Source organism: Poecilia mexicana, unplaced genomic scaffold (assembly GCF_051168715.1).
Source record: "Poecilia mexicana isolate PSO_F unplaced genomic scaffold, ASM5116871v1 scaffold_5, whole genome shotgun sequence".
NCBI lineage: Eukaryota > Metazoa > Chordata > Actinopteri > Cyprinodontiformes > Poeciliidae > Poecilia > Poecilia mexicana.
Genome location: NW_028263374.1, coordinates 8,427,979 through 8,438,932, shown reverse-complemented (window position 1 = coordinate 8,438,932; position 10,954 = coordinate 8,427,979). Strand labels below are relative to the sequence as shown.

The following is a 10,954-nucleotide window of genomic DNA, read 5'->3' as shown; positions in this document are numbered from 1 at the left end:
TTGTAAACTGCTCTTGTCGCTTCCTGTGACTCGATGCAGAAGGAAGGATGCGTGAAGGATTTCTGAGAAATTTCTGTTAATATTTGTGCATAAATTATGATAATGGGAGACACAAAAGATGCGTTTGTGTTCAAAGGTGTTGCTGAGAGGCTGACCCTCGGAATTACTCGAATACTCGGTTTGTATTGTCTTATATGCCATTTATGCTGAGACTAGCTTGCAAGAAATATGTTACCTTTTAAACATGTTTTGCTTTTTGTCCATTTTGGTCCAGAAAACATGCCAGGGGTGGTGGATTTGCGGTTCGCAGAGAGAGACCCTGCAGAAAAGAGGACCCTCCTGTCCTGGGAGCAGGTAGAATAAAATTAGCACCTTTTCAATAATTTCGTTTTGCCTTTTATCATATTTATGTGTAACTCATTATATTATTTTAGAAAAACACGTGTATTTTACCAGAGGATTTGCGAGACTTCTATCTGACCACTGATGGATTCAGATTAACCTGGAGTGTTAAACTGGACGGTAGGTGGCCTCCTAGCATAGCTCAATTTCAACAAGTTTACGATGTACTAAAAGGTAATTCATTACAACTATAAATACTAATTCCTTACATGTTTCATGTTTATTTGTATATATATATATAATTTTTTTTTGGTCTTGTGTAATGACGTAGTTTTCTGATAAACATAATTCTTTACCTGTAAATCAATATAAATGATTGAACTACTTAGTGTGTGATTGATCTACATGAGTCCCCATTTTTAAATGTATTATTTGAAATAACCAAAATGTTCCATGAATATTTAGCTTGTTCTACTGATATTTCAACCACTTAATTAGTGAGTTTTTAGATTTATTCAGAACATATTTAAGTTGTATCCACTAAAAACGACTTTTTAATTTTAATTTTTTTTATCCGTTCATCCATGACTGTATGTTATCTTTCAGATGAGTGCGTCCCTTTAGGTTGCATGATGATCAACGGCGTGGGCAGGCTGTGCCCGCTGCTTCAGCCTACGTCTGTTTTCTCTCTCCCTAATGCCCCATCGCTGGCCGACCTGGACTGGGAGGAGAGCAGCTCAGAAAGTGGTAAAACTCACCTGACCGATTCACGCACATGCTTTATTCAACAGCCTCCGTGTGCCACTTTCAATTACATCTATGCTGCGTGTGCTTCTTCGCACAGGAAAGTAAATATTTGTTCGGGATGCATTATTTCCTCTTTTTGTCAGGACTGGAGCCTGCACCGTCTGAGCCTCATTTTGATGCCCGGAGTCGTATTTATGAGCTGGATTCCTGCGGCGGGAATGGAAAAGTGTGTCTGGTTTACAAAAACTGCACTCCAGGTGTTGCGTTCATGTTTACATAATATCACTTTTATTAATTAGAAGCACAGAGAAAACCTGAAGACGGTGAGATTTTCTGTTACGTCATGTTGATCTCGCCATTTTGTTTTTCAGGAGTGGTCGCACAGCACAGTGAAATCTGGTTCCTGGACCGCTCACTGTGCTGGCATTTTTTGACTGCAACATTTACTGCCTACTACAGACTGATGATAACACACCTGGGCCTACCTGAGTGGCAGTATGCCTACACACCATATGGTCCAAGCCCGCAGGCTAAGGTAGATAATGGGAGGATGTACATTTTGTTTGTTGTATCTTGTTTTGCTATTTCTTATCCTCAACCGAAACCAGGTATTTACATACATAATAAGCCAAAAAAAAAGGGAGGGGTTTACACCTGTTTCAAAGCTGTAAGTATATATGTATTTTAAACATTTTGCTGGCATTTTGGTCCCTTCCTCCTAAAATAACTGGTGTAACCAGGTTAGGTTTGTAGATCACCTTTCTCACACACATTTTCAGCTCTACACACAACTTTTCTATGGATCACAACCATGTCATGTTAGAAATTCCTGCATCTGCTGCAGTGTTGATGTGGGTCTCTTCAGTCTTGTATTTTCTTTAATCATGGAGAGATGTTCAGCTTTTTTAACGTAACTGCTTTTTGATATATTCTCCAGTTACTGGCTAACTTCTTCACTATCCCATTGTGTGTGTGCGTGCGTGCGCGCGTGTGTGTAGGACACTGAAACTTTCCCTTTTTCCTTTGAACAATTATATGGATGTAGTAGTAGTAGTTCAAAAAACTATTTCTGTCAGTTTCAAATCTTTCCACACTTGTATATCTGATTATGATTGTGTTGTTTTGTGATTTACCTGTCAATCCTCAGACTGATAGAGAAATACAGTTGTGGAAAGTTTGAAAAAAGAAGTCGTCCTTAAAACAAATGTCCTTTGCATTCATTTTTATATAAATATTCAGGAATAAAAAATGGCATTTTTACTGTTTCTCTTACATCTGGGCTTTAAACTGGACTTGTGGCTGTTAAACTGATTGTGGTTCAGATGTTAAACATGTACCATTAAAACTTCCAGTGTTTTAGAATAATAAAAAAAAAGAACAAATCAGGGCACCACCCATTACAAACTGTGATTTAAACCATTTCTAGCTAATGGGGTATAATACAATTCGATTTGACAAGTTTCCATATTCCAGTTTTCTAAACGGATCTGATTTAACGTCTAGATCTCAAAGAAGGATTGACATAGTTCTTTACCACAAAGCTAAATCACAAGCAAACGTTACTTTTGTGTCGTTTTGTGATTTTTGGAACGTACAGATAAAACCGAAGTGCGTAAATATTTTTGCCCTCCAGAAATTTGACCCTGAAAATATGTTGAATTTTAAATGTAATAGAAAATTTCATTTCAACTTTATTTCATTGTAATTTTATCTAAATTTTGGATTGATAGTGTTGAATGTATATGAATGTTTCTCTTTAACGTTTCGTCGCTGTGTAAATGTGAGAGCACATGAGTTTAGTTCTGCTGTAGGAAGGGAGCTCTAGCGGTTTCTGATAAGACTCCTTGTCAGCTCTCATTTCCTGCCATTCATGTTTGGGTGTGAGTTGTTGTTTTTTTTTCTTTCTTTTCCAACGAAAGTCCAACTGAAATTGTTCCATCGAAGGGGCGGTTGCATGACAGTGGATAAAAATGTGGCTCTGTTGTCCACCTGGTAACAGAGATAAGTTCGGACTTTGGGTGTGTTCTGTTTTTTTTTCGCTGTGTCTATATAAATATGTGATGTTCAGTGAGACGGGTCTTCGAACACTTTTGCCTTCGAATAGAAGTGAAGAGGAAGATTAATCTTTCTCTAGTTAGTGGAACAGACTCTCATTCTTTGATAGCAGAAATTTCCACAACAATGTAAAACTTTGGGGGACCCCTGACTGTAGCTTTATCTTATTTTGTATTTTTAGCACAATGGTTTCTTTTATATACTTTAAAACACATCTAGCTGCTGTTTTAAAACATAAAAAAAAAAAAAAACGGTATGGATATTATTTTATTTCTTAATCCTATGTTCTAATCTTCTAAACCTTTTGTCACAACTCTGTTTGGAGTACCAAGTAGATGTTGTGTTCATGTTCTCATGTGCTGGTTTTCTCTGCAGCAGTGGGCGTCCCTCTACCAGCCCCTGATATTCAGCAATGAGGTTAGCCAGACGGATTCGGCTGCAGACGTCTTTCTAAACAAGCTGGATCCCACAAAGGCCTTCAGAGGCAAAGCCAAGGCACCGCCCCCCAAGAAGAAGCAGTCGGCCCAGTGCAACTCTGGAGGCGCTGCTAAAGGGCAAGGCAGCGTGGGAAGACACGGTGGAGCAAAACGGTGAAACCAATCCGATCTGGAGAGAGACGTTTGCTGCTGTGCAGCTTTCTCTTCGTCTGTTTCGCCACCACATCTTAAAAAGACTGATCTGCTGTCGTCTGCTTGCTTGAACGCAGGTTTTTGTAATACAAGAGCACGTTGTGGAGCATGCGTAGTCCGTAACCAGGATTTAAATGGCCTCGCCTGTGTTCGGTTTGGTATTTACGAGATGTTGACGGATTTAAAACTTTACCAGAAAATGAATCCTTCTGAGCTGACCTTGGGCCAGTCGCTGGTTTCTAGGTATACAAAGATTTTGCAAAAAAAAAAAAAAAATCTCACACCACCTTTTGTGTTGTTTTGTTTTTTTTATGCTCTTGTAAAAACAAAAAACTGAGACAAGTATACCACACATCACCAGCTAATATTAGACATTTAGCTTGAATGCAAAAGGGAATAGAAATGTGTGCAATAACCACTGGAAAACTGCTGCTGCCGTTATTTTATATTGTTTTTCTTATTTATAATGTATACAAGATTGTTAACTTTAGAAGCAATATGTCAATACTGCTGCAGAAATTATGATTGTCTCCTATGTTTTGAATAAAATGACTAATTATTGTTACACTTTTGTTTTAAATGTCTGTGTAGGTGTTGTGATATTTGCACCCGAGGTCATCATAAAGTGTGTCTTATGCTGGCTGATGTCTAATCTGAGCTCCTTTAAATCAGTGTCCCTACTAACTGTTACAAGTTATGTGACCATAACTTCATGGTCCGTGGTATTTCAAAAACTTTGTCATTAAGATAACCCACATGTTTCCGTTTTGGTCCAACGTGATATTTCATCCCGTGTTTTTGTTGAGTAGGATTTTTCATCGTAGTTTTACAGTGTTCGTTTTTGACACAAAAATGAAAAACGGCAAAAATGACTAAAAACTACCACAAAATGGTCAGGATTTTCTTTAATAAGTAAAGAATATTGAAAACCAATTAAATCTAATTTCAACTGTGTGCAGTTGCAGTGTTTCTCAAGATTATATATTTCACTAAGAAATTGTTTTCATTTAAGTCGTAAGAGACCCTAAACAAATCTATTTGTCTGACTTCATAGATTATTCCACTAACTTTTGTCAACTAAAATATAGTTTAATAAATCAAAGCAATTCTAAAAGGAAATGAGAAAGGACTAAATTGGCAATAAAACTGAATTATATTTCAGTCAAAAATGTAGAATTAAGACTAAATCAAAATCCTCTTGCATTCTGATAGTTTGTTTCTCTTTGTAGTTAAGGACTTTGTTAAGATGCGATTGAACATAATAAAACTGAAATCTTAAGTCCATCATCATTATAATATAATTCATAGAATTGTCTAAAGACTTGTGCTGATTGCGGTTCTGATCCCTGTTTGAACCAGTTAGACTCTGAAAATATGAGAGATTTTAACTTATGAACAACCTAAAATAGCACCAAGGGCCCTCCTGTCAGTAGAGATTATATATTCAAGTCTGAAAGTCATGTTATCTTATAGCAAACTATAAGAAAACATTCACAAAATACTTTCAAAGCCACAAGTTCAAACCGACACGTCCTTTCTAAATATCCCGTCTGGACGCAAGATTTTGTAAAAGGACAAGACAAAAAGCCTAAATATTAAACACAAAATAGTGAAAAGGATAAACTGATTCCCCCCAACCCCTATTGTGATTGTGTTTGTACATGAGGATGTAAGGACATTTACTCAACCAACAGGCCAGGACCCAGAAGAAGGTTACTGCCGACGTAATCACTGACGCAGGCTTCAGCTTTATGCATTTTAAACTTCCCAAAGTTTAAAAATGTTTTGGAGCACTGCGACTTTGAGTGTTGTGGTTATTTACTCAACGTTGACAAACTAAAGGCATATATTAATATATTGCAGCATTTCAGGAGCATCTTTTTTCTATCTGTCACACTTTGTGTAAAAAAAGAAAACCTGATCAGACACCATTAATCAATATTTTCTAGACTTCCAGACTGCTGTGCATTGAACTGACGGAAATCTACTTGAGGGAACTTATTTCAGTCCTTGTACTGCTGCCCTTTGAACGCTGTGAGGAGCTGGATCCTGCTGCTTCTATTTATTTTCAAAAAGTTGTTTACGTCTTGCATACCCTGACATTTCACGAAGGACCCCAGGCTCTGATCACTGCCGTATGATCTTTTGCCTCATAATACTTCTGTCTTCCAAGCATGCCTACGCCGCTATTCCCGATGGGAGATAAAAACTAATCACAAAACAATTGTCTTTAATTGTCTGTGTGGCAAGAAACGTCATTATCTTTGTTTTAAGCATGTTAATTCCTTCAAAGTTAAAAAAAAATAGGAAGAATACGTGAGCAGAAAATTTTGTAAATTGGTTTAATTATTATAAAATTATGCGCACTGCAGGTATTGTTCAAGTGCTTCAGGAATGTTGTGCAGCATGTTTCAACAGCATCCTCAGATCTTCACAGCTGCACAAGCTCTTTATTGTTTCCATTTGCTTCAAGTTTCACGTGGAACAGATGTTTCGCTTCTTCTTTGGCGGGAGAGATTATTCCTCACTGGGATCCTTCTCCTGGTACTGTTCAGAGACGGCTGGGTGGTGCATTTGTATACATACCCTGTAAAGCCCTGCTCCCAGCACTGCACCTATGGGAGTAGCCACTATAGGGACCCAGAACCAGCTATTTCCAGCCCTACAAAGAGAATGACGGACATATCGAAACAGTTGGGGGTGACCAAAAACACAGACTTTATCGTTAAAAGTTAACCGGAGCATATCTCAAAAAAGAAATTTCCCTGAGTTCACCTGAATACATCCAAACCCCAGCCTGCTATTGCAGTGAAGAGCCTGGGTCCAAAGTCTCTGGTGGGGTTGATGGCATAACCACTGTTGCTGCCCAAAGAAATGCCAATGAGGACCACCAGAAGACCCACAAAGATAGATTCAGCCCCTTTGGCCGCTGGCTTGTTCTTTTCGTCACCTAGAGCCGTCAGACACAGCATCAGTATGGCCGTGCCAAACACCTGGCAAACACAACACAAACAATAATGACAACTCCGCTTTCCACGGTATGAAAAAGGCAAATATGCAACAACGCAAAACACTGCAAGCAGCAGATTTTAGATTGAACAGCGGGATGGAAAGAAAAATGATACAAGGCTTAACTTTTTCTTCTTTTACAAATAAAAATCTAAAAACTGAAGACCGAGAAACACAGCAGACAGAGAGCAGATGAAGTTGCGGAGATGTTTTTAAAGCCAAGTTGTGTTATAAACCGAGCTGAGATGTTTAAACTGCCTTTAAACATCTCATGGTGCACTGTTTCGTTTATTATATGAGCATGAAAATGGCACAGCTACGTCAGTGCTTTAATGGGTCAAATCAACATCATGCGTTATAATAGCCAAGTCCAAGTCCACAAACTAAATCTGACTTAGAATAGGTAACTGGGAAGTTCATGCTCATAGGTGCTCTCCATACAGTTTCCAGCATCCAGTCCAGTTTGCAGATGGAACTTTACCACAAGAAGGAAGTTTGTAAAACAGTTGAAGAAAGAAAAAGGGATGAACTCAATAAATCTGATTTGTGGTTGTAATTCTTTAGCTAAGTTTCATGGCTACCTGGTCAACAAAGCCACCTAACACAGAGAGGTATGGTGCTGGATAAGTGGCAAATATCCCAGCCGTGGCTCTTTCTCCAGTAACACTCAGGTTTCCACCAGAATAAGTAGAAATGGCGTCTGTAAGTAAAATGACATAAGTTTTTATTTGAAACCATCAGAAAGAACAGTGACAGTGCATGTCAAGTGTATAGTATCAGCAGACTTACCATAGTAAACACCATAAACTGTTGCTGCTGCAAGAAACGATCCAAACAGCTGAGCAAAAATGTACAAGGGGAGCCTCTTCCATGGTAGTTGGCCATAAACACACAATGCAAAGGAGACTGCGCCATTCATATGAGCCCCTGGAAAAGAGAAACAAAAGGGTTACAAGAGTCATGTCGTCTGCATATGAACACCGAAGCCTTTGAAGTCATTTAAGCGATCTATTCTCTCACCGGAGACAGTTCCTCCAATATGAACCCCCATTGCAACAGCCAGGCCGAAGCCAATGTTGATGCTGAAGAAGGTCCCAAATCCTCCTTTACCAGTCACAACCTGGGCCACCGAACCCAGACCTAATGTCTGGCAAAACAGGAAAAAAGGAAAAATATCAACTTTTTAAACACAAGTTTAAGTGAAAGTTAAGGTTTTCTTCAACAAGTTTGTGTGAAAATTTGTAGAGGACCACAGGATTTACTTTTTATATACACTGCTCAAAAAAATAAAGGGAACACTCAAATAATACATCCTAGATCTAAATGAATGAAATATTCTCATTGAATACTTTGTTCTGTACAAAGATGAATGTGCTGACAACAAAATCACACAAAAATCATCAATGGAAATCAAATTTATTAACCGAGGGAGGCCTGGATTTGGAGCCACACACAAAATTAAAGTGAAATGTTCCCTATATATATATATATATATATATATATATATATATATATATATATATATATATATATATATATATATATATATATATATATATATATATATATATATATATATATATATATATTATATCAAACATTCTCCTCCTGAGATTTACAACTTATTAAATTCCCAGATGTTTCTGGAAGGAAGGAAGGAAGTTTTACCATCTTAGTGCTGAATATATTCTGCTGTTTAACTCATTTTACTCTGCTTAATACTTTAAGCTGTTATCTTTGTTTTAGGTGCCCGTCCATCATTAAACAGTAACTACATCCCAACTACTTTTAGACAAATCCAGTAAAGTCTAAAACCCTTTGTACCTCCAAGCATCTGTAATCATCTCAAATATCGATCAGGAGATAACCATCACGTTTTTATCTCTTCATGCCTGGGACTCTTACATGTTTGAATAAGAATAAACTAGACTGTCTCCAATCAGTTGCACAGCTTCTAACAAGCACACAATGGAGACAACATATCGAACACATTTTTGTCTCATTGCAGTGGTTGTTTTGAAATGTCTTTTACAGTGTTAAGCCAACACAAGAATGACATAAACAACCCAAAAATGTGGGAATCGTCAAGTTACTCCAGCAGTCCAGAAAAACAAACTACAATCCCAACCAAGTGGGTCAAGCAAGTCCCAGAGAGGGGGTTTGTTCAGAGGCCACCTCAGTGAAAACAACAATCTCTGGCAGAAAGTTTCTGGTGAGCAGCCAGATAGAACAGAGAGGGCAGAATCAGTCAGTGGAGGAGGCAGATCAGCCTCGACACCGTCAAAGGACTTAGGGACAATTACTTAAAGTGGCAGGCCATCCTCAACCCACTCTGGGAAGGCACTCGCTATAAGAAGCTGGCCATCCATCCCTCTGTTGAAATCCAGTAGCATGAAATGGAAGGCGGCCCCTGCTTGGCCCTTTTGCTTTAGACAGGATGTTGAGGCAGAAGTAAGCAATCCTCCACCGCCTTCGGTGGATCGAGGTGTCTGAAGAGGCAGGCTGCTTAAGCAAAGTGCTGCTTGTGGCGATAAATGATATCACCATGGCTGTCAGTTTAGAACAAGGCTGGGGGTTTGGAGACCTTGGACACTGGGCAGAGGATGGGGACAATGAAAATGATCTGGAAGAACTGCATGAGAGGACAAGTCTCTTTCTTAAGATGGAAACCAGAAACTAGAGTCAAAATATACTAGTCATTGTATTTTTTCAAGCTTTATGATGCTTTTAAGTTTGTTTGTTTGGGGTTTTTTTACATATAGAAAAGTACTATATAGACAATCTCTACTTGGTTATAAACTTATGATTCATCATTGTCTCTTCTAAATCTGAACTCTATGAAACACTGTTCAGAGAGAAAAACGCTGACACTGACAAACAACAGGAAATAGTCAAAGCTGGATTCTCGCTGCAAAATGTGATAAGTGTTTAGGTCAAAGGAGTGTTTAAATTTGACTTTGTTTGCAACCCTTATTTATCTGCTAGTCATTGTCAAGATTTTCTTTTCTACTGAGTCTTCCTTCTAGTTTCTCCTAGTGTATTAGGTATCGGATTACTGTGACCTTTTGACAGATAACATGTGCCTTTTGAAACTCTCTCCATGTGGCCAGCAGCTTGACCATTGCTCTCGTGTCGCAGCGTTTCCTGGTTCACCCACCGGCGCCCACCAATCCCCTCTCACAGAACATGTTACATAAAAAAGCTGCTTGTCTGTGTGCATTAGAGAGTTGGGGCAGGTTATCAGGGTGAAGAGCACAGTATTAATAATTAATGACATATGGTTGTTGTTACATATGCAGGCAAATCATATGTTTTGAACACGAAGGACAGTTATTGATAAAAGAACACTACAACAGAATAAACAGGATTCCTTTCTGAATTTCTCGTCTTACCATCATGACATACGTTGCAAGAAACTCAGCAAGTCCCACTCGTGAGAGTTCATTCAGCCAAATCCTGGGTCGCCCTACTTCCAGTTTGCCCCGCATGGAGACCTCCAGTTCCACTGACTGCCCCATGTCTTTGATTTTCTCCTCTTTGCTTCAGTCTTTTGGTAGAGGTTATAGATTTGGCGAAAAATAAAAAATTAAAAACTTACAGGCCTCTCATCTTCAGACTCCTGTGAAAAATATATAAAGTCCCATGTCAAATTGTGGGGGGGAAAAAACAAACTAAATCATTTCCTCTTCTCTTCTGTTTCCCTTTCCTCCCACTGTCTGTGTGTGAGTGAGTGTGTGTGTGTGTGCGCGTGTGTGTGTGTGTGTCTGTCTCTCAGTCTCCCTCTGTCTCACTAACCCTTTGGGTTTGTCCCACAATTTATAGCCCTGATCCAACCCCACCTTCTGACGGATTTACTCAAAACCCACAGCCAGATCCTCCAATACTTTTTGGCCAATGAGGAAAATCAATTCGCTGTGCCCAACACTCCTATGAGAAGGGCATAAAAAAACAGAGCTACAAGATCTTCACTGAGATCCATCGTGGGCCTTCCCAAGTCTAAATTCATGTTTTTGCTGCATTTTTACACATAAGCTCTGTTGATTGACAAAATGTCCAGATGTGGAAAAAATACAGCACAAAGTATAAATTGCAAAGTATTGCTTCAATGTCACAGATGATGTACACTTTACAACACAAAACTACAAAGTTCACATAATCACATCAATCATGTG

General features: G+C 38.7%; 2 protein-coding genes across 2 annotated transcripts; one reads left to right on the top strand and one right to left on the bottom strand.

Annotated features, from left to right (window-relative positions):
- The first annotated feature begins 4 nt into the window (after nt 1-4).
- On the top strand, nt 5-4,338 carry tpgs2 (tubulin polyglutamylase complex subunit 2). The gene is made up of 7 exons (XM_015009389.2): nt 5-178; nt 275-354; nt 435-522; nt 949-1,089; nt 1,233-1,346; nt 1,461-1,624; nt 3,520-4,338. The coding sequence occupies exons 1-7, from the start codon at nt 97-99 to the stop codon at nt 3,736-3,738; spliced, it is 888 nt and encodes a 295-aa protein (XP_014864875.2). The 5' UTR covers nt 5-96; the 3' UTR covers nt 3,739-4,338.
- A 1,763-nt stretch (nt 4,339-6,101) lies between these two features.
- aqp7 (aquaporin 7) lies at nt 6,102-10,602 on the bottom strand. Its single transcript, XM_015009391.2, has 6 exons — nt 10,175-10,602; nt 7,803-7,929; nt 7,572-7,709; nt 7,364-7,482; nt 6,549-6,766; nt 6,102-6,435 (listed from the first exon to the last, which is right to left on the bottom strand). Exons 1-6 carry the CDS (start codon nt 10,298-10,300, stop codon nt 6,291-6,293), a joined length of 873 nt encoding a protein of 290 aa, XP_014864877.1. The 5' UTR covers nt 10,301-10,602; the 3' UTR covers nt 6,102-6,290.
- Nucleotides 10,603-10,954: the final 352 nt, after the last annotated feature.